The following is a 24,261-nucleotide window of genomic DNA, read 5'->3' on the forward strand; positions in this document are numbered from 1 at the left end:
TCAATATTAGAAGAGCTTGTCGCTGTCTTTGGCTGAGTGTCGCACAAAGCTCGATTTAATTATAGAGAAGTAGCTGCAGTAGGGCTCACTTTCATGCAGAAGAATACGATTTTTTGTTAGCTTGCATGATTGTAAAAGACTTGCATATTAGTAAAATAGTTTGGAACGTGCTTGATTGATTAGAGGCAGGGTAGGTCAACGGGTTAAATGCTCAATGATGAGATTTGTTATCTGCAATTTGCTGGTTTGATGAGACAAGGCAGGGTTGACTTATCTTTTCATCCTGCAGAGGTGGATAAAGTAAATACCAATTTCAATTCGGTAATAAATAACTTCATATAAAATGCTTCATGTAAACTGCTATACAGATAATATCTTTATTGTTGCTGTAGAGAGCCCGATAGAAGAATTTACGAAACTATTTTCCTCCCAGTTTGAGTTGTTTTGTTTGAAATTAGTTTTCCATTTTTTGACTATTAGCGAAAATAGAATTTAAACTAATACATCAATTGCCCGAAGTATCTTTTTATTTGTAAATTGTATGTGCCATAGTTTTTTTCTGTTTTTCATACAGATGCAAAGATTGGTTCTTCAGATATGTCTTACCCTCTCCTGAGCAAACTTAGTCAAGAAGGTAAGCTACTGCGAAATAGTTTTGAGCTGAAAAAACTAAATTTCACACCCAGTATCCTCTGTCACTACCAGAGCATGTAGGACTACACAAGTCAATGAGTTCCAACGTAAGACACATTTATAAGAGGCACAATGTACAGGTGTGCTCATAAACTCCTGGAATGGCTTGGGCCCACTTCACTGCCACCTGCTATTCTCCACTGAGCCCTAATCCTGAATGTATTACCTCTTACGGGCAGGAAACTCTTTTGTGATGTTGGCAAGGAGCCTTGCTGTACCCTGCATGCAACACCCTTTCCAGCATGATCCCTACAATATCATGATACCACTGCGCAACTGATTCATTTCACACTTGCAACACTGTTTGCTTCCTGCTGTTTGCCATCTGATGGTTCATGAGACTGTCGCACTAGACGTAGAGCTATGGAACAAGTTTTAATATAAAATCGAACTAGGTGAGGCTTCAGTACTTTGCAGAACTTGAGAAAATCCCCTTTATGTCTCAAAAGTGTGGTTAGGGTGTCCTCTAATGATAATGAAAATTTAAGGATATGACTCCATATCCTTTTAAGTCTAGCTGGTTAAATGACTAATTTGATTTCAGCGGTGGACCACAGACATCTGGATGTTTGGTAGTACTTAAATGCTTTAAGGTGGTATTCTGAAATAGGAATTGGCAATTATTCAAAGAGATTGTGACTTATTCGTATGGGATGGCTATTGACCTGGGGCATCAAGGAAACTGACAGAGGCTACTAGAAAAGGGGAAGGCTGAGACTGCCAAAAATAGAAATTAATGTTATTCTGCCCAACTGAGATTGTCTTGTATATGTTTTCTGAGAGCAGCTGGAATGTATTGGCCTCAAAAGGAATGTGCATTGGTGGGCAGACCAGTTTGGGACTGCTGATGGTTTCCTAAGCAGCATAGACCTGCTGTTGCTTATGTATCAGAGATCCTACCTCCACTTTAGAGATATGGGATGATTTGCCAGAGGACACTAGAATAATTACAAGGTCATCTCTCTTTTCCCCCATACACCAAACTTCAGATTTTGGGTCAACATTAACCAAGGATGGCTTAATGGAATGGAAAGGAGATTAAAGAATATAAAGGGAAAATTAAAACCTTTGAGTCTTGCAAATGGACTTCTCAACTGATTAACCCAGATACTCCACTCTTCAACTATGCGTTAAGGCATTTTTCCCAGCTAATGATGATGCCAGGTTGAGGGACTGAACACCCTCTCAGAAATTGTTCAGTATGTATGCGTCCCCAAGGGGTGTAATCATTTATATATTCCTAGTACTAGCTGCCATACAGAACCCTCCAAGATGGACCTTTGTGAACACACAGGAAAAAGGCATTAGGAAGAACAGTACCTCAAGAGTAATGTAATGGCAGAAGGTTATTGCAGGCTATCCCACAGACCATTCATAGGGTGCTAAATCGTGAAACCCAATACCAGATGGTATTTATTTATTTATTTTGAAAGTTTTATATAGCGCGAACAAAATCTTTGCAGATATCAGAGCGCTTTACAAAAAAGAACACAAAAACAGGGGGTAGGAAAAACAAGAGAGCGATTAACAGGCTTTTGAGCAAAGAATACTTATAGGTATTAGATAAGTAGCAAAATAGGGTAGATACATGAGGGAGCATAGTCATTCAGTTAAAACAATAATACAAGTAGACAGTCAGATGAACGAATATTACAAAAGGTGAGGAGTCTCAAATAGTTCCAAAGTGAAGTACAAGTTCAGGTGAATTTAGCCATGAGGATAGCTTTCACTTCTTTCTTAAAAAATGTAGTGGAGGTGATAAGTCTGGTTTCTGGTATATAATTGGTACATGACACATTTGATTAACTTTTTGTGATCAGTTGTGTTAAATAGTTCTGTGAGATATAGTCGAGTAAGTGTGCATGCCTAACCTTGGACTTTTCTTGAGAAGAGTTTATTCTGGATGCTAAGTATATTCGCTTGGTGCTGCAGCATGGTCAGAATTGTGATTGAAAGTCAGTCAATAGGAGGTTGCTCTCCAGGTGAGTGCAGAGTTGTAAGCATACAACTGAATCTGTGGCCTTGCCGTGCAGGGTGGCTCTATAGTTGACTAGAATCTCAGGATCATCATTGATCTTTTTCAGTGGCAGTATTATTACAGCATGATTGAGGTTATCAGTCCTTGCCATTTGGTTTAAGTTGGTGAAGTAGGTGATATGTTGTAGCAGTGCCTGCAGCCATTGGGTAATTGCCTTTGCATTGCTTGGGTCTAGTGGAGGGGCTGTGTTTTTGAAAGAAGATAACTTTCTTAACAATTTCTTGCTGATTCATGGACACTTTCAAGAAGGTTGTCTTGTAGTGAGGCATTTCATTTTTTATGATACATTGTGTGTTCAGATGGCGCTCAAAAATGACATAAGATTCCCAAAAGCTTCTTCGAATGGAACCAAAATTAGCTGTTGTGATTTTGAGGCCACTATCTTTAAAAAAAAAAAAAAAAAAATTTTGTAACATATTTTATTAATTTTAGGTGTCATAATACACATATCCAGCACATCATATGAATGTTTCTGCAATTACATCTCTAGTTGTACATTCATAGTTATCATTGCACATTTTGTACACATTCTATAATCCACACATGGTTCTTGACACTTAAAACACAACAACTGAAATAACCCCCCCCCCACACCTTCCTCCACATGCACCCTTGTGGTCTTGTAAATAGCTTGTATAAAAAACACAACATATTCAAGTACAGTTTGGTCTAGCAGCAACCTCCTTGCAGAAGAGATATCCCTTATATGTATCAATATCACATCTTGTACACCCTGTACATCTTCTGTGTATAATCGTAGGACCCAGTAGCATCCAGATACCTGCTATTTCTTCTTTACAATACTTTCGTTACAAAATCCTCCAGAGTCGTGTTTCATTCTAGGGATATAGGCTTTTTGCGCAAACCTCTATGCTCTTCCCTCTTAAGCACCGCACTCTCTGCCTTGCCCCACCTCGCTATGCCATTCCGCCACTGTCGGCGCCACAGTGGCCTTCTGGCGCTTAATCGCACGTTTGTCCAGAATGAGTGCTAGATTGACAAATCTGATCATGGGGTTGCCACTTTTGTGTTTCATGCCCAAACCCAGAAGGGAATGCTCCGCTAATACACCCCATCTCCCCGGAGCCACCTCCTGTAGTACCTGCAGCACACCTGCTCAGTAGTGTTGTAAGCGTGGACATGTCCATAGCATATGGAATAGGCCATCTCCAGGGCTCCTGCATCGTGGGCACACATCCTGTGTATTTGGAAACATCGTGTGTAGTCTACGAGGGGTCAGATGCGCTGGATGCATAATCATAAGTTGAATAAATTTAAACTTTGCATTGCGCGACACCTTCCTCGGGTATTCCAGAATGGTATCCCATTCCTTATCAGTAAATACCCTACCCAGGTCCGTCGACCACTTATCCCGGAGCGCCTGTAGCGGTACTCCAGCGTGTGACCTTACATCCTGATATAGCCACCTAGTCAAATGGCAGCCGTTCCCCATCAGGAATTGTAAATGTACCATTGCATTTGTTGGGGATTCGTCACCAGTAGGAGCCCATGTGTGTCTTATATAGCGTGTTATGGTTGCGTGTAGAAGAAACAGGGTGTTTGGTACTCCTCTCTCTGCCACAAGGGTATCATGATTCACCAGCGTGCTGTCTATAAACAACATTCCAATAGTATTTACTCCACTCTCTGCCCACACAGAAACCTGCCTCTGCGAGATTGTACACATCAGAGTAGTTATACCCATTAATGGTATATTAGGTGTATATGGAATACATTTCTTCGTGTAAGCTAGCGCCCTCTTCCAGTATACTATTGCCACTTTCAGCAACGGGGAGGTGGATGGGGCAATCACTCCCCCGGGTAGCAGCAGTGCATGCAAAGTGCCCCTGTTCCATTCTCCCTGTGACATTCCTATTTCCTCGCGGTTATGCCCCGCAATCCAATATGACAACCACTGCAGGTGACCCAAGTAGCAATATGCCCTAAAATCCGGGACTCCCATACCCCGCATCTGCTGGCCAGCTGCAACTTGGCTAGTCCTATCCTGCATCGACCCGAACCCCAGATTAACTCCACCAACATTGTATCCAGTGACTTAAACACACTAATTGGAAGCACAATTGGCAGATTCGTGAAATATTAAAGTAACCGTGGAAGCATCACCATTTTGGCAACGGCCACCCTACTGGCCACCGAGAGGGGGAGGGATGCCCAGAACCTTATTTGTCCTCTGAGTGAATTTATCGCATGGGTTATGCTGCCATCAATAATGTCTACAGGATCCCTATATACGTTGATGCCCAGATATTTCAACGTACTCAGCGCTATTTGAAATGCACATTGACCAAATTGTATGGGGTCCTGCTCAAGCTGTGTTGTAAACGCAAAGGCATATGACTTAGTTTCATTTATAGCCAGCCCGACAGTGCTTGGAAGGTTCGAAATATCCCAGGTAGGGGCAAGGGGTCATCACCAAGGTCTGAAAGGTAGAGTATAATATCGTCTGCGTAGGCTGAGACTATATGCTTATGTGATGCCCTTGTGGAGCTCCAGTCTACGGATTTTTCCCAGTAACGGTTCCAGGGCTAGTACAAATATTAATGGTGAGAGTGGGCAGCCCTGCTTCGTACCCCTCGCCACTACATATTGTCTCAAGATATATTGCCCCGTGCGAGCTCTGGCCATAGGGTTAGTATATAAATGGGAAGGGAGACCCATTTTGTAAATGCATCTGGAAGTCCGAAGTTTGGCAGAATGCGGAATATGTAGTCCCACCGGAGAGAGTCGAATGCCTGATGTATATCTAATGAGATACATACCTGTCGTTGGGGGTGCCTTTCGGAGTGCGCCATAAGGTGATGAAGCTGCCTGATGTTGTGGGCTGTGCTTCGAACCGGTACGAACCCACACTGATCAGTGTGCATCAGTCGGGGTATGTGGGGTTGAAGTCTATTGGCCAATAATTTACTTAAATTTTTATAACTGGTATTGAGCACTGAAATATCTCTACTGTCTCTGCCCGGCTTGGGCAAGGAGACCACCAGCGCTTGAAGTGTGATAGTTGGCAATGAGCCAAGTTCCAGTGATTCCTGATACATCTTTCGCAAGTGTGGTACCAGTAAGGGCATATAAGTCACGTAAAATTCAGCTGGCAACCAATCTAACCCTGGGATCTTATTTCTAGGCAGGGCCTTGATAGCTATTCTGATCTCTGCTTCCGTCACTGGAGCTTCCAGTTCCTTCCTGTGTGCATCTGATATCTGTGGAAGGGGGAGCTCCGCAAATAAGGAATCGAACTCATGCTGGTAATGTTCTGTCGGGGCGGTGTACAGTGTCTCATAATATGTTGGAAATGCCCCATTTATTTCTAGTTGCGTGGTGGCGAGTATACCCTCCTGTGTATTAATTTCAAGAATCGGAGCCGACTGTGGGGCATTACGTATTATCCTGGCTAACAATGGTCCTGCCTTATCAGCCTCTGCATGCTGTTTTTGTGTATACAAGGTATAGTCTAGTGCTCATAAGTCTTCCAGCAATTCTGCATGTTGAATATTTGCTTCCTGCAATTCCTCCTTCTTTGGTCATTCTGTTCAGCCTCCTGCTCCAGTACACCTAGTTTATCCTCAACAGTCTTGAGACGGTTAAGTATAGCGGCGCGTGCCCCCACCCGTGTACTAATTGCAACTCCCCGCAGCACTGTCTTAAATGCATCCCATTCAAGCTGACGTGTACTGGCTGTATGTGCATTCTCTCCAAAGTAATTGGTTATCGCTGAGGATAGAGCATCCCGGAACACAGAATCTTACAGTAATATTGGTTGCAGCTTCCTTGTCGGGACAGGTGTAGGTGCCTTCCCCATCTCATAGTAGCTTCCAGTTGGTTATGGTCCGAGAAGGTTTTACCTAAGTATGTAGTGTCCATTACATTAGCTACCAGCGGCATTGAACAGAAAACCCTGTCAATAAGAGTTTGAAGGCCGTGAGGTGGTGAATAGAAGGAATACTCTTTATCTACCGGGTGTTTCATTCGCCATACATCACTCACTCTCCATCCATCGCCCATCTGCGCAGCGCCACAGCTTGCCTCTTATTCCATGTATTGTGCAACGGTGGATGTGACCTGTCCATGTCCATGTCTATGTCGAGTACTGCATTCCAATCTCCACCCAACACCCAGGGGTAGGAGTCCCATCCCAAGTGCCGTGGATAAAAGGTCCAGGAATTTATCCTGCTCTGAATTTGGGGTGTATACACTTCCCAGTACCACATGTCCCCCATCCAGAGTACCCAGTAACAGCACATACCTGCCATTTACATCAACTCGTTGTTCTAACAGTGCCAAGGGGGTGCCATTCCGTATCCAGATTGCAGCTCCTCTAGCAAATGCCGAATATGATGTATTGAACAGCTGCCCCCTCCATTTCTTTTGCATTTTAATAGCTTCAATCTGCGAGAGGTGAGATTCTTGTAACAAAGCGATATGGACCTTCCTACGGTTAAGCTGTGCAAGAATTCTATGTCTTTTGTGTATGGAGCCTAGCCCTCTTACATTCCAAGATGTGATTGTGTATGTGCTAGGCTGCGCCATCTATTCCTACTTTATGGTGAAGGGCATGACTCATCATCTCTGCCCTTACTTGAGTTTGTTGCATACCTATCATAGGGTACATGTCAAAACTTCCCAATACTAGGTTCCCCCGTAAAACAGTAGAGGACCAAACCAATAACCATAACCATAAACAATACCATAGTACATTCGCCTTAGGGGGAGCGGCAAAAGGGTTATTGTCAGTGGTTGAACTTCAAGAGACTTGAGCCTTTCCACTGTGGTGATGGCCTTCTAGGTCCTGGCAGGTAGGGCAGGACTCAATATCTTTCAATTGCTGAGCGTCCAATAAGATGTAAACTTTCCATGCTCATCTTGGATTAACAGCAGACATGCAGGTGTCATTAATGCCACTCCAGATCATTATTTATCCCCCTCAGAACTTGCTCATGTTATTTTTACCAGCCTTCAAAAGAAGCTTCCTTAGGTCCTGGAGAGTTAGGTATTCATCACCTCATCCTCTTTCTGTTAATAGAGTTACAAACTAGAAACAGCATTTTTTCAGAAGAATAACCTTTTGACCCTCTCCCACCTAAAATGTGTTTAGCCCAGGATCAGAAGAGTGGCAATCTGTTCCTAGCAGGGTCTTATTGGCCCTTTATTTCCTTGCTAATGTAGATGGTGTCAGCACACTGCTTTTTTTCGACCACTCAGTGGTGCTTGATACAGTTAATCATAAACCGAATAACAGTACTGAAAATCATTTGCCCAAGTTGCTCAACTTCAAAAACTTCCTGACAATCATAATTCCTGTGACCAACTTCAATCTAACTCAATACAGGCTCCCGAACAGTAACCATCCTTATAATTGGTATCTAAATTCATAGAACAGATGGTTAAAGAAAAATATGCCTCCTGCTATTTTTTAGATCTGAGCATTGTCTCAACAACGTAGACCACAAAATCCCAATTACGCTCCGTATTAAACATTACAGGTGTGACAGACTGCTAACCTCATGTTCCTAGCCACGTAAATTGAAATTGGGACATTGGCTCTGCAAATGCAGTTTTAATCCATAAAGGATGCCCTTTTCGCCCTACAACCATGCTGTGCTATACCACTACTATTCCAACAACACTTGGATCTACCTAAGCACCATCAACAATCCCTTTTAATTACAATCCTTGGAAAATGCCTGTTCTCCACAGAAGCATGAATGACTACAAACTTATTGAAAGTCAGCTGCTCTAAAGCAGTAGTGCTGTTCATTCATTCAAAATGAACTGACTGTACCTGCACCCTCTGCTCACTAACCTGGATACAAAGACAGCCTCAACACCAATCCTCAAATTCAAAATTGTAGGTGTCACTCTAGACTCGCCTATGATACCCAGATTAGATCAAGGGACATTTCCTGTGTCTCCTGAACCATTTTATCCTGTAGGAGACAAATCTGTCATCACAGGGGCCACTGTAAATGCCCATCCTCTCAATGAAAACTCTCTCTAGATTGACCTGCCAGAATACAAAATTCTTGGGTCCATGTCATCCAGAATTCAGCGGTTAGACTGGTGTCTGGGAAGAACGAGTGGAACTTCATCACTCCCGCAATTATGACATTTCACTGGCTACATGAGAACAGTCAGTTCCCTTGACAGATGCTCTTGATCACTCCAAAGACAACCCGTGACATGACATGAATATTTTCCTAACAAGATAAGACTTTAGCACCATCTCTTCCACAAACGAAAACATTGCACCTCAAAGGGAATTCTGCTTTGCAGTTCTTGGACCTGGGCTTTAGAGCTGTCATAAAGTCAAACCTTCTGAGCTTTAGTTAGAAGCAAATAGTGGACTTCTACAAACAGCTGTTTGATCAAATAGTCATTCAGGAAGCGCCTAGAGGCCATTCAGCTCATAGCGTAGTGCCATAGGGGGGGCGTGGTTTAGACGCCGATGTAGGTGGAAGCGGGACTCCGGAGCTCCTCCGCGCCCGCCTCTCACCGTCGCATATCCTGAACCCCGGCTCGAGCCCCGGACCCCCAATCACGCATAGGAGGGTCTAGGGCACCCAGGGGGCGAACCTGCTGACCCAGAAGTCCCGGCAACAGCCTACAGCGAGAAATTTTGCGCGAGGTGGAGTGCCCGGAGTAACGGGCGCCCAAAATGGCGGTCGCTGTCCCTGCCTGATGCGCCTGACAGTGAGGCACTAGCAGCGGCGGGGAGCCCAGGAGAGCAGGGAAAGCCGCCCACACGACAGCGGAGGTCCTCCGGCACCGAGGGAGGTAGGAGGCATCACATGGCATCACGGCGCTAGTGAGGCTGGAGAGCGAGGAGCTGGCAGGCTGCCTGACCCCAAGATGGCGTCGCCCGCGGGACGGCGGCGGAGATCCTGAGGCCCCGTGGTGTGGTGGAACCGCCCTGCTGCTGCGGAGGAAACCCTGGTGCCCCACGTCCTGAGTGGCGCCTGCATTGTCTGCACGTTAGCGGTGAGCGGGCTTACGCGGTGGGGTGCATGGAGGAGGAGGGACCTGCCACCCACCTCAGAGAGGCGTCCGAGCTGATAGCGGAGAGGGGCTGCTCCCCGGCCAAGGGCGGTGGACCACTGGGCGCCCGCGAGCCAGAGAATACCCTGGGCCTGGCGCTCGAAGGCGCAGAAAAGTCTGTGATGCCCCGGGGAGGGGGGACTCGCCCTGCGCCTGGTGCGGGGTCCCTGGTGCCCCATCACCCTGGTGGAGTGGGGCCCGCTCCCTGAGTTAGTCGACGATCTGGTGCCCCGCCTGATAAGAGCCCGGAGGCGCGGAAGTGCTGGACAACTGCAGTGGGACTGGAGTGGTGCTCAGGGGTGCGCTGAATCACTTGAAGCCACAGCAGAGGCAAGCAAGTCTTACCGCCCGGCAGAATGGCGCGTGGAGGCAAGAAGAAGGGCTTCGACGCGCTGAAACTGGATGACCCGGGCCATATCGTGGAGGAGGATGTGCCGGCGCCTGGAGCGGGAGGATCGACCCACCCACGAGATCCATCCTTGGGAGATATCATGCAGGCGATAGTAGCGTCGCGGGAAGCGCTTGAAAAGCGAATTGACACCATTGGATCGGACCTGACCCTGTTGAAAGACGACCACAGGAAGCTGAAGGAGCGTGTGTCGACCTCGGAGGTAATCTTGAAGGATCTGCCTGGAGATGTGGCTTCTCCGCGAACATCACTGGCGGAGGTGGCGCAGAAAGTCCGGGTGCTGGAGCTTAGGGCCGAGGACAGTGAAGGGCGCTCCAGACGTAACAACCTCCGCCTCGTGGGGGTTCCAGAAAAAGTGGAGGGCCGGGATGCGGTCTCCTACCTGGAGGGATGGCTGCGGACTGAGGTGGCTCCGGAAGGACTTTCCCCGTTTTTTGCCCTAGAGCGGGCCCACAGAGTTCCGGCGCGCCCGCCCAAAACGGGAGGACCACCGCGACCGATAGTGATGCGCCTCCTGCATTTCCGAGATCGAGACCACATCCTTCGGAGGGCCAGGGACCTTCCGGACCTGAGAATTTATAACAGCAAGGTCATGGTCTTCCCGGACTTCACCAGAGAAACACAAAAACAACGGGCTTCTTTCATGGCGGTCAAACGGAAATTGAGGTCGCTCCAGCTGCCCTATGCCATGTTGTTCCCGGCTCGGCTGAGGGTCATCGCTGGGGGACGCACCCATTTTTTTCTCACGCCGCAGGAGGCTTGGAGCTGGTTGGATACCAGGGGGGAGTCGGACGTAGAAGTCCCTCCGGAGACCTCGCCTGGGAGGCGCTCTACTGCGATGACGTCGACGCAGAGGTCTGGTTCCCCGTCAGGATGGCAGCAGGAAAGAGCCAAGGCGGTGCTGACAGTGGTGGCCATCAGCCAGGGAGACGCCAGCCCTTCCAGTAGTGCATCGGAGCAGTCGAAGATCAGTGCTCCCAGTCCGGGCTCCAGCATTGGGCACGATCTTTCGGAGACGGATCTGCCGGTGGTGACTCCCCAAACAGCGGACGGAATCCTTGGCTGATGTGGACTGAGGTACTGGGTTGTGAGTTGAGGCTGCCTTCGGTTGATGGGCGGCGAGATGTGGCTGCACCCTGGAACTTATCGATGCGTTATGGGGGGGGGGCCGTGGGGCTCCTCCTGAATGTTCCTGGGGGGGGGAGGTGGGGGCGGGGGGCTTCGGGCCTGTTTGGGTCGGCGTCCTGGCCACCCTAGCCCTTCTTTGTTGAGATTCACTTTCACTACTTGAGTTTGGATGGGGTTTCCACGTTGGTTGTCTGTCCTGGGGTGTGGGAGTTGGGGGAGTTTTATCGATCAGGTTGGGGGGGCGGATGGGGGGGACCCGGGTGTGTCGGGGAGGTCGATGAGAGAATGTGCGAAGCACGATGGACACTGCAATGGGACCCGACTTAGGCTACAAATGTCTCACGTGGAATGTAAGAGGAATGCATACAATGCATAGACGCCACAAGATCCACTCCTATCTAGTTAGACGAGGCATTCACTTCGCCTTCCTCCAGGAAACACACCTACTAGCTAAAGAGGGGAAGGCGCTGCAACGGAGATGGAGGGGGCAGGTCTACCACACTGGTTACTCCGCATATGCTAGGGGGTGGCCATTTGGATACGGGCGGGCGTACCATTCCAATGCACACAGCAATTAGTGGACCCAGAGGGGAGGTATGTTATGGTGCAAGGCAAACTGGATGGGAGGGACCTGACACTGGGTTGTCTATATGCCCCGAATGTTGAACAACCTGCCTTTTTCTCCTTGCTGTCCAACAAGCTGGCCCAGTTTTTAGTAGAACCCTTGCTCCTTGGCGGGGACTTTAATAGCGTGACTGACACTGCCCTGGACAGGTCGCACCCCCCTTACCTAATGCACCGGCTGGCAAACTGGCACTTGCGCGTTCTGCCTGGCAACGCCAATGGGATCTGGTCTACTCGTGGAGGGCTAGCCATCCGTTAGACAGGGACTATTCGTTTTTCTCAGCCCTCCATGAGTTACACGTCCGCATAGATGCCTTCCTGTGCTCCCAGGACGTGCATGCAGAGGTGTGCCACAGTGAGTATCTCACGCGCACGATCTCCAATCATAACCCGCTACTTGTGCAGCTGCGCTGGTCGCAGTACCGCCCGCGAGTCCCTGCCTGGAAGCTGCGCCCAGAGGCGCTGGATGATCAGTTCTTTCGGTCTACAATAACCTCGAACATCGAGGCGTACTTTCAGACCAATGCGGGCACCGCAGGCTCAGCTACGATCGAATGGGACGCCTTCAAATCAGTGGTGCGGGGGCAAAGCTTTGCGACGGTGTCGGGTGTTAGGAGGACCTTGCTGGAGGACATCACAAGGGAGGACGAGAAACTACGGGTACTGGAGAGAGCGAGGCCTGAGCGACCAGACACACATGAGGCCATACTTGAGGCGCGGGAACTAGTGGCGGCGACGGTGGAGCGCCTCCGGTGTTTCGACTACAAGGCCTATCTCACACGTGCGCACTCGGAACGCGATAAGTCAGGAGCTCTTTTGGCCTGGCTGACCAACCCGGCTCGCCGGAGCTCGGTCATCCTTGAGCTCAGAGATCACTCGGGAGTGGCGCGGTTTGACCAGCAGGGGATCAATGAGACATTCTATGATTACTACACGGAGCTTTACCGTAGCAGGGTTCTGCCTTCGGTGGATGAATTCCAGGGTTTCCTGGAGGGTCTAGATTTGCCGGAGCTGGGGGAGGAGGATGCGAAATTGAGGAAAGGGAGGTGAGGGTCACCATCAAGAGTATGGCAAGGAACAAGACGCCGGGCTCCGACGGGCTCCCGACGGAATTCTATCTTACCTATGCCGACCTCCTTGCGCCCCGGCTGACGTGGCTTTACAACGAAGCGAAACGGCTGGGCAGCCTGCCGGTGACCACTGGTGAAGCGCTTATCGTCCCATTGTTAAAACCGGGCAAACAGCCGTGGGACAGGACGGCATATCGTCCCCTGTCCATGCTCAATCTGGACTATAAGATCCTGAGTAAAGTCTTGGCGACGTGCTTGCTCCCGCATATGTCCACGCTGATCCACGCGGACCAGTCCGGCTTTATCCCGGCTCGCGACACGGTGCTCAACGTGCGACGGCTCCTACATGTACTGGAGGCTGACACCTATGACGGCGATGAGGCAGTAGTGTTTGCAGTCGACATGGAGAAGGCCTTCGACAGCCTGGAATGGCCTTACATCTTCCATGTCGTGCGCACGCTGGGCCTAGGCGGGGATTCGCGGACTGGACGACACTGCTCTACTGGAACGTGACGGCGAGGGTCCGAACTGGAAGAGTTATCTCTGAGATGTATGTGGTGGGCAGGGGCACCCGCCAGGGGTGCCCTCTCTCCCCCCTATTGTTTGCCATAGCCGTCGAACCACTTGCGGCGCGAGCCCGGATGGGGCAGACATATCAGGGGCTGGATGTCTATGGACAGATACACCACATCGCATTATACGCAGATGATCTGCTGATGTTCTTGGCAGACTCTGCTGGCTCTCTGAGTGGGGCTAAGTCCCTCCTTCAATCATTGAGCAGGTGTCAGGCCTCCGGGTGAACTGGGCGAAGTCCTACCTATTCCCGACCCGCCAGCGCAGAATATGTCCACAGTCCACGGAGGGGGTGACATGGGAAGAGACGAGTCTTCGCTACCTAGGCACCTCGATCTTCCATGACAAGGTAGATATCCTTGGGGAAAACATTGGGTCGGCAATCAGGCTCGCTAAGGGGAACTTTGACTTTTGGAGCTCGCTCCCATTGTCGCTAATGGGGAGAGTGGCGCTCCTCAAGATGGTGACCCTGCTGCGCCTGCTCTATTTTTTCAGGACCCTCCCGGTCTGGATCCCGGCGAGCTACTTCCGGCGGCTGAGATCGATGGTGATCGGCTTCCTATGGAGGGCGGGCAGGCGCAGGGTAGCGCACACTACACTTCTCCGTCCTAGAGCGGAAGGAGGACTAGCGGTGCCAGACTATGAACTATACTACCTGGCGGCTCAGCTGCAATGGCTGACACAATGGGTCGCGAGAGCCAGGAGAGGGGAGGACGGATCGGGGGAGCCGGCGGGACCGGTTCAGGTGTTATCCCGGATTGTTCTGGGACTCCCGATGGGAGATTTCCACCTCACCCAGGAATTTACTACGGCCCGGAAATGCTGTAATAGATATCGCCAGAGGGGCCGTGTTGCAGTCCCATATGCACCTGAGATCCCGCTCAAGCTGTGCGGGGCACTACCGCATGGAGGTTCATGGCATCGGCTGGAAAGTTGGGAGCTGCAGGGGCTGACGTCCATGGGGGACCTCTATGAGAACGGGGTGCTGATGCCTTTTGACCACTTGAGAGACCGCTTTGAGCTGGTGGGGGGGGGACTTCCTCCTTCATGCGGCACTAACAACGGCGATCCGCAAGCACTGGAGATCGGGCATGACGGAACCACCACTGTCTCTGGGTTGCCAGTACGTGGTGATGATGGCGGGGACGGTTAAGGCAGTCACGTGCCTATATAGACGCATGGTCTCGGAGACTGTCGCCCCACTGTTGTCCCTGAAGGCGAGATGGGAGGCTGACCTGACGACGGAAATCCCCGAGGAGGCGTGGGCTAACATAGTGGAACGGGCCCGGAACGGGACGCGCAACGCTAGGTTCCAGCTGGTGCACTTTTATGTCCTGCACAGGGCCTACCTGACCCCTGACAAATTGCATAAATATTTCCCGACCCATCCGGCGGCCTGCCCGCGATGCCCAGCGGACTTGGCTGATTTCCAGCACATGTTTTGGTCCTGCCCAGAGTTGGGTTCCTTTTGGCGGGAGGTAGTGGATAACCTGAGGGAGGTCACGGAGAGGGACTTGCAATTCACCATGGCACACTGCATCCTACACTAGTTCCCACACACATCAAAGAACAAAATTACTAGCAAGTTTCTGGACCTGGGTCTACTTCTAGCGAAGCGTGCCATCACATCCCAATGGAAGGCGAATAGGGGCCCCTCTGTGGAGAGATGGAAGGCTGAGCTTCACAAATGGGCCCGATGTGAGGGGGAGCTCCGTATGCAGGCCGCGCTTCGGGCAGGCAATGACGCGGCTCTGGAGAGGGCCAGGGCATGGGAGAGATTGGTCTTAGACCTCACACTTTTGGACCTGGAAGAGGAGGACAACCCTGCGCATAGCCCTGCTCCGGCAGAACCACAGCCTGGGGAGATGGTGGCCTAGTCTCCCCCCCTTGTTTCCCTACTTCCTACGTGATGACTGCCAGTTTATATGTTGTTTGCTCCTGATGGTCTGCTTCGGGTATGGATTAGTCGGGATGAATGCAGACTCGCACTGATGATCCTCTGACATGCCTGGGGGGGTTGGGGGCAGGGTTGGGGGTGGGGGGGTAGGTCTAGGGGAGGTGAAGGGGGTAGAAGGGGTTGGGAGGGATGGGCGGGAGGGGAGTTGTTGTTCAGGAATAAGAGAAGAGGGCCTACTGGGTCTGCTGAGACATTGCATACATGGGTGGGAATGCGAGGACCGAAAAGCAGCCCTGCCGTTTCCCGAATGCCTGGTCACCGATGAGCCATGTTGTAACCTCCAGTACAGAACTCTCCCTGTTGCTGTGCCGCTCGACCTCCGGGGTGTGAGCTAAATGGCTGTGTGACACATGTAATGGAGGTTCATATATATAATGAACAATGGCGGGAATGGCACAAATGAGATGATTGTACCACCCACTTTGCTGCAATAAAAAGATATTTACCCAAAAAAAATAGCGTAGTGCCATACAAATCTCATCTCTCACTCATGAAAAGTGCCCTGCAGAGCACATCGGCCATTCTCGTGTAAAGAACTTTCCACCATCTTAACATGCAGCAACAGCCACTTTGGATTTGGATATTTAATATCCGAATAGAAATTTCGGACGGCCAATGTAGGTCCAGGAGGGTTGGATGTGTTCCAGATTTTCAAGATTACCATGTACGACAAATTTGCACTAAACTAATCTAAATGGAAAGTTATTACACGGTTGGTACTGATCCTGTAAAAGTGCAATGGATCTTGTATTCTTATATTAGATTGGACACCCTTGATTGCGACAAAGACATCAGTGTACAACTCTTGGGAACACAATGCAATGCTGATGAGGAGTTTTAATGCTTTGAGACTGCTCTGAATCCGGCACCTCTTTGGTTTTGATTGTTAATATATTTTCTAAATTATTAAATTGATTACTTAATAAAGAAATTTGTACAGAATGTGTATTTCAGCACCACAGTCGCTTTCTCAAGACCTGAGCCTGGAATGTGTGCAGCACATAAAGGTGCAGCTTTGTCGACAGGTTTCGTGGTGAATGCAGTTTTGTTGAGACACTTAAATTAGCAGAAGAAGCTTGTGGTGCTGTTGACAGACTGCTACTAGCCTTTGTAGTGCAGTGTAAGAACTTCAAACAATCGAGGTTGTTTTTTATGTACTGGAGCTTCCTTTACAAAATGATGCTTGTAAAAGAGATGTAACTACTTCAAAAACAAGCTACTGCTGTGATGTGCCTCTCTAGGAGGAAGTAATGGGGGACGGATGCAGTCTGCACATGTGACTTTGTAGCTGGAGCATCTGCAAGCCACTGCTGTGAAGTTGCACTCTGTGATGAAATAATTGGAAATTGTTTGTCTGCACATGTTGGGTTTGCGCGGTCGAATGGCCGCTGAAGTTGATGTTTTAAGATTTGCATGCTGTGGCTCTCAGATTACACATAGCGCCATTATTGCTTGATTTTTTTTTCCTTGTACTGAGTGGCCAAATCCTATCCAGAAATTTCCATTTCTGCTCCATTGTCTGAACTTTTGTCCTATGAGCCTGCCTTTACTGGCTTGTAGTTGCCCGCCTTTGCTGGCTTGTAGTTGCCCGCCTTTGCTGGCTTGTAGTTGCCCGCCTTTGCTGGCTTGTAGTTGCCCGCCTTTGCTGGCTTGTAGTTGCCTGCCTTTGCTGGCTTGTAGTTGACCGCCTTTGCTGGCATGTAGTTGCCCGCCTTTGCTGGCATGTAGTTGCCCGCCTCTGCTGGCATGTAGTTGCCTGCCTCTGCTGGCATGTAGTTGCCCGCCTCTGCTGGCATGTAGTTGCCTGCCTCTGCTGGCATGTAGTTGCCTGCCTCTGCTGGCATGTAGTTGCCCGCCTCTGCTGGCATGTAGTTGCCCGCCTCTGCTGGCATTTAGTTGCCCGCCTCTCCTGGCATTTAGTTGCCCACCTCTGCTGGCATATAGTTGCCCGCCTCTGCTGGCATGTAGTTGCCCGCCTCTGCTGGCATGTAGTTGCCTGCTTTTGCTGGCATGTAGTTATATGACCTTGCACTGATGGGGGTGGAAGCTCATTCGGCAGGACACACGTGCAGTAGCGTAGCAATGGGGCAACGTGCCCTAACACAAGCATGGAAATTGTGCCGCCCATTCTCAGCAGTTAAAACCCTCTGTAATCGTTTGTTGTAATGGAGTGGGACCCTCAGAACTGTGGACCCCGGCGCCACATCCCTGGGTGCTGCTTTTGTGTGTTCTCTGTATTTATTTCTCACTCAAACAGGGGACTTTGCCACTAAATATTTTTTTTTATTGAATTGTTGCGAATATTTTTGAACTACAAGCAACCCAAGGGGCTTGCTGAACTGTAAATCTTAATTCATGTTTTTTTTGTTTTTTGTTGCGAGATGTGGCAAAATAAATCAAATAGGCGAGGACTTTTTCTCTAAGTGGAAGCTTTTATCATCTAATCAAGTAATCGGCTCTATTCTCCACTTCAGACGAGCAAATCTTATATGTTGCAGATATGAAATTGATAGAGTGCCATGACACACTACTACAATCACAAAGCACAAATATCCTTCACAGATGGAGGGAGTATAGATTTAGTGTTTTAAGACCTCTGCATCAAGCTTTAATGTGTGCTTTTGAATAATCAGGCCTTCAATGACCCTTTCACTACTCTTGGGGATAAGCTAGTCTTTGACTACTGACCCGCTGTGGCTCCATCAGCACCCTTGTGTCTGACTTGATGGCCCTCTGCCCAGCGTGGAGCTGTGGCGGCTGGTGAACTTTCAAAGAGATAAAGATATAAACATTGTGCCCTCACTGCATCTTGTGAGGGAGCCTGATGTCTTTGTTCAGGCGCACAGAGATCCTCTCTCAGTAGAATTCCCCTTTTAAAAGAGGAGCTAAATGGTGTAGTTTGAGACATGGTTTTTCATGGGAATTGCTCTAAAGCCCTGGGTTTTAAAGGCAAATCTGCTAAGGCACTCGTGAAAAAGTCTAATACTGTATGGTCTGCAGAGTGAGCCCTGACTGTCAATTGATCTTTTTAGAGCAAGAAAGAGAGAGATGGGAAGGAATCTTCAGACCCTAGAACATGTTGAACAGAATGTGACCAAGCAGTTCGATTTATAGCACTGTGCCCCAAAGAAATGGGTTAAAAAGACCAATTTCATGCACAGATCACTTACTGTTTTTCTAAATGTGCGAAGCATTTTCCATTTTTTGTACCTTCCATCTGCCTTTCTTTCTTCCTTTGGTGACTGTTCTGTCGTTAATAATGTGATCAAGAAAGAAAAAGGATGGAGAATATAAAATTGGATGTTTCACAATACCAGCCACAGACAGCAGGGCAATGCCTCATTCTGATCTATTTTAAAGGCTCGGGCAGCAGTTGTGTGACTCTGATGTTATTGACTAAATTCTCCGGCTGCAGTTCTACACAAGGATAATTATGTCAAAAAATCTAAAATATAGATCATGAAATGGCTCCCCGCAAGGCTTGAAATGATTGCCACAGCGTCAAGAAAGTAACCTTTGCAACCAGAGAAATGATGCCACTATATCAGCAGTAAGTGTCTCCAAATCAATTTGAATTATATCACGGTTATCATTTTCAAATATTTTGAAAATACTCTCACTTTGAACGATGATATAACTTTGGCTTTTTCTGAAAATACAACCCGTGTGTACTTAACACAGCGTAACATTAAAAAATTTGTTTTAATATATATATATGTGTGTGTGTGTGTGTGTGTGTATATGTGTGTGTATATGTGTGTATATATATATATATATATATATATATATATATATATATATATATATATATATATATATATATACACAGAGCTCGGCTTCAGAACAGTTTCTTTCGAAGAACCGCACTCGTAAACACAAGTTGATGCTCACACCATCGTTATTTATTTAATCGGAGACAACAGACGCGTTTCAGCATCAAGCCTTCGTCAGTGTTAGTCGCACTGCGCATGCCGGCCAGGGTATTCATACATCCACTTGTGGAACTAAACATTAATGATGGACTTAAAACATTGTAACTAAGCTCCGCGCCATCTTTGAGCCAGGGACTAAGCTTTTGTCCAAATAACAAAACAGAATACACACAAACTAGAATCGATTTGTACAGTTTTGTTAGAAAACTTGAATTACATAAATACCACAAATTGAGAATGTCAACGAGGGGACAAAAATGATTAATAAGAGACTGACTGCCACTGACATTTTATCTTGTGAGGACCTAAGGGGTGTCGAAAACCTAGAGAATCTTAGAATGGAACAAGACACACAAGGCACACAAGGAAATACGATGATCGAAAGAGCTAGAATTAATGACATCGAGCAGGACAGGGAAGAAAGCGGATTCAAGCCTGCCTCAACATTTTGTCCGGTTATGCCCTAGGATGCGATGGACGCATTTTCCGAAACTGTCCTGAAAGATCTAGTAACCATGAGAGGTAAGCAGAGAACCCCCAAGGGAAGAGACAACATCACAATAGAAGAAAGAACTGCTTTACAAAATCTACAAAAAGATGAGAATATCATAATCAAGCCCTCAGATAAGGGCGGAAACGTGGTGTTACTGACCAGGGAATACTACTGCAAAGAAGCTTTGAGGCAACTCTCAGACACTCAATATTATGAAAAGACTGATGAGAAGGCATATAAAGAAAGTATTCGCCGATACGATGATTTGGTGAATAAATGGTACAAAAAAGCAATGCTGGGGAGCGAAGAAAATTTATTTTTACGTAGTAACAACCCTACCATACCCACCTTCTACCATTTACCCAAGCTCCATAAAAGTGCTACTGAGCCGCCGGGAAGACCTATCGTCTCTTCGATTAACAGATTAACTGAATGTATGTCTAAATTTATAGACAGTTTCTTATTTCCTTTGGTCATTCACCTCAAATCTCATGTAAGAGACACCAAAGACTTTTTGGAGAAAATTGAAGACATTGTTTGGGATCCCACGTATTTATTAATGGTGTTGGATATAAGTAGCTTATATACCAACATCAAACATGAATTGGGAATAACTGCAATTGAACATTTTCTGAACAAAAGATCTGCTAGGTTTGCCTTACATAACTGTATGTGGCTGGAATTCATTGAATTTTGTTTGACGAGTAATATCTTCTTGTTTGATGGGCAACTCTATGCACAGATATCTGGGACCGAGATGGGCACCTGCTTTGCCCCCAGCTACGCGAACTTGTTCGTGGGCTGGTGGGAGGAGCGGGTGCCCATGGCGCTCCAGATCAAGGGACAGGAAGTAGGAAGGGTAGTGAGGTGGTACCGATACATAGATGACCTCTTCATCGTGTGGCAAGGGGCGGTGGAGACGGCGCATCTGTATATCGAGGTCCTGAACAATAACAACTGCAACCCACACTTCTCGGGGACAGTTAGACCGGTGGCAGCGGACTATCTGGACCTGAGGGTGTTTGTGGAGCAAGGCAGGCTACATACCTCACTATACCGTAAACCAACAGCAGGGAACTCTATCCTGAGAGCTGACAGCAACCATCCAAGCAGATTGATACAAATTATCCCTTATGGAGAACTCCTCAGACTCAAAAGAAATAGCAGTAGGGAGGAGGATTTTGAGCTGGCAGCCCAAGGGTGCATAGAGAGATTCTACGAGAGAGGATATGATTCAGCCCTGTTATTGAAAACTTTGGCAAAAGTGAGAAAGGTCCCTAGACTTCAGTTATTGAAACAGAAACCTATAAGTACTCAATCATCCAAGGAAGGGAAATTTCGGATGATTACGCCATACACAACTGAATCTTACAATCAGAAGAGAATACTTCAAAAAAACTGGCACATTTTAAGAACAGACCCAGTACTAAAGGAAGATATTCCATCGAGACCACTAGTGACATTTCGGAAGGCAAGATCGCTGAAAGATTCACTGGTAAGGAGTCACTTTGAGAAAGTGATTCCTAAGAAAGGCAAGATTGCCGATATGGGGGGCTTTTACAACTGAGGCAAATGCAAGGCCTGCTCAGGAAGCAAAAGGGTTCGCTCATACTGGGTGCCAGGAGCAGATGTCTCCAGATTGATCAATAAATTTCTGACATGCAGCACTACCTATGCTGTATACTGCCTTGTCTGCACGTGCGGCCTAAGATACATAGGGAGCACAATACATCAGCTAAAAATTAGAGTCCTGGAACACCTCAGGGCGATTGACAAGGCAGACCCCACATACCCTGTCGCGAGACATTTTGATCAAGTACACAAAAGAGATAGAAATAAACTACAGTACTTCGGGTTAGATTATGTGCCAGAAAATGTAAGAAGAGGAGATAGGCTAAAAAAGCTAAGACGCCTAGAATCAAGGTACATTATAGAACTAATGACAAAAGCACCAGTGGGGTTGAACAGCGGGGAAGAGCTTGCTGTCCATTTGGGAAAATAAATGTGATCAGACTAGAAAATAATCCATATAGTCAGAAATTGAGAGTAATCATGTGGCGAATCTTGTTGATTTGAACTGAATATGGAACTGACTGGAAAATTGAACTGTTTGAGTATCTTGGATATTGACTTTGATTTTGACTTTGATTTTGGAAACTTTGAAAATCTTTATAAAATCTCTCTGACTCTGTATTTCACTTGTATAATCCGATAACTCCAACTGAATCTGAAGAAAGTTAGTATGAATATGAATTGAAATAACAGCCCCCATAACTATATGGAAAAATACTTTAATTATGTTGATTGTATAGAAGATCTAGGAGATAATGTTGCACTGACTGGCCTGTCCACTTGTTTAACTGTGATATGAGCCAATTCATGGCTTAATGGACTTTTGGAAACGAAGGAAGGGAGGTGCGAGGTTTTGCGCTCCCACTAACTCCCCTGGGAGGGGAGAAATGCCGATACACGGCAAGATTGGGTTAATTTCCATTTAACTTGCACCTAGGCAAACGCACTGTTTATATATAATTATGCACTTGCATTACAGCTTTCAATGTGTATATATATATATATATACGTTCAAAGATGGCGCGCAGCTTAGTTACAATGTTTTAAGTCCATCATTAATGTTTAGTTCAACAAGTGAATGTATGAATACCCTGGCCGGCATGCGCAGTGCGACTAACACTGACGAAGGCTTGATGCTGAAACGCGTCTGTTGTCTCCGAGTAAATAAATAACGATGGTGTGAGCATCAACTTGTGTTTACGAGTGTGGTTCTTCGAAAGAAACTGTTCTGAAGCCGAGCTCTGTGTTACTGCGGGAACCCTCTACCGCAAACCGCACCCACCCGCGAGTGCCTGGGATCCTTAGCGGGACTTGGAGCAAATATATATATATATATATACATATATATATATATATATATATATATATATATATATATATATATATATATCCACAGATTTAGCTCGATTTTGCAATCCAATGGCGCTCTCTCCACCGGTGCATTGACTCCTAAGCAGAGCCCCGCTTCACATATTTCACAAATCCCTTTGACAAAGGGAATGAGTCAGCACTCACGAAGAATTTCCTTTCCCAATTCTTTTATTTTCGTTTGTCAAAAGTCCAGCATTAATCAAGTACAAACCAACGCGTTTCGCAACAGCAGTTGCTTGTTCACGGTCAGTGTAACAGTTTACATGCTCCTCCTATATTTTGAAGGACCCGCCAGAACTTCTAATCTCACTTCCTGTCCAATTACAGGAAGTTTGATGGGAAATGTAGTTTTAAACAGATTTGAATTGTTATTATTTACATGGTTCATGACACAGTCAAATCGATATCAAAAGGTTATCAAAGGTGGCAGTCATCTTTCTATAATATTACTTTGTCTATCACTCTCATATTATATGCGGTGTTTCAATTTGTCTGTACAGGTTCGCCTACATTTGTAAGTTTGATCAATGGCAAAATGTGGTCTCGCCCTCCGGTGGGCACATTTTGTTATTTTAACTACGTGATGATTTACATGCAAAACCACATCATTTTAAAGTACTTATTAAAGCCCTCAGGTGGGCATAGCTCATACTCATTTTTTGTTTTTTGTTACACGTGGATATACTTACACACTTTTTTTACACATTACCCAGTAGTGTAGTTCCTATCTTCCCAATAGGCTCTGCGCATTGGAATAATACCTACAGCAGTAAAGGCCTAGGCCAGACGTTAACTAGGTCTACTACTGTCGATACTAGACTTAAAGTTTTGGGTTTGCCAGCTTAGCTCAGAGTTCACTAGAAACTTTCTCGAATGTTCAAGGAGGACTTAACTTCCCTGATTAGACAAGAAGGGATTTAGTTTCTGACAACCATAGAACATGACAACTTTGCTCTCCCCTAATCAAGAGTCAATCTCGAGAGTCGTGTGAACAAAAGGCAAATTATTTTACTCAGTCAGTACGTGCATTCTTAGTCTCATCAGAATGTAGAGAAAAGGAAGAGACGGGCGTGTTCAATAAAAAGGTGTTATTTATTGATCAGTCTCTTTTCTCATACAAGAGAAATGGATCGATATTATTGCAATACTTATAGTTAAGTAAAGTGCATACATTAAGAGCAGCAGTATAAAATAATACTGTAAAAACATTGATATGGTTTCTAAGCCATAAGATGTTTAAAATGAATAAAATATATTACATACACATATACATTTGACTAAACGTACTCAACTGGTGTTTCTAGATACGCCTACCCCGTGTACCTGACCTAAGCCTAATACGTGGGCG

At 46.9% G+C, this 24,261-nt stretch overlaps 1 protein-coding gene across 7 annotated transcripts in view; it reads left to right on the top strand.

The window, feature by feature from the left end:
* PARD3 (par-3 family cell polarity regulator) overlaps positions 1 to 24,261 on the top strand; it is a 1,362,300-nt gene that overhangs the window by 823,179 nt on the left and 514,860 nt on the right. For 3 of the 7 annotated variants that reach the window (XM_078663327.1, XM_078663331.1, XM_078663328.1), the window contains one exon: positions 575 to 634. The exons of the other annotated variants lie outside the window; for them this stretch is intronic. In XM_078663327.1, coding sequence (XP_078519453.1) covers positions 575 to 634 — 60 coding nt within the window. The remainder of the gene's footprint in view (positions 1 to 574; positions 635 to 24,261) is intronic. 7 annotated transcript variants of the gene reach the window in all.

The sequence above is a fragment of the Lissotriton helveticus genome, chromosome 10 (assembly GCF_964261635.1).
Source record: "Lissotriton helveticus chromosome 10, aLisHel1.1, whole genome shotgun sequence".
NCBI lineage: Eukaryota > Metazoa > Chordata > Amphibia > Caudata > Salamandridae > Lissotriton > Lissotriton helveticus.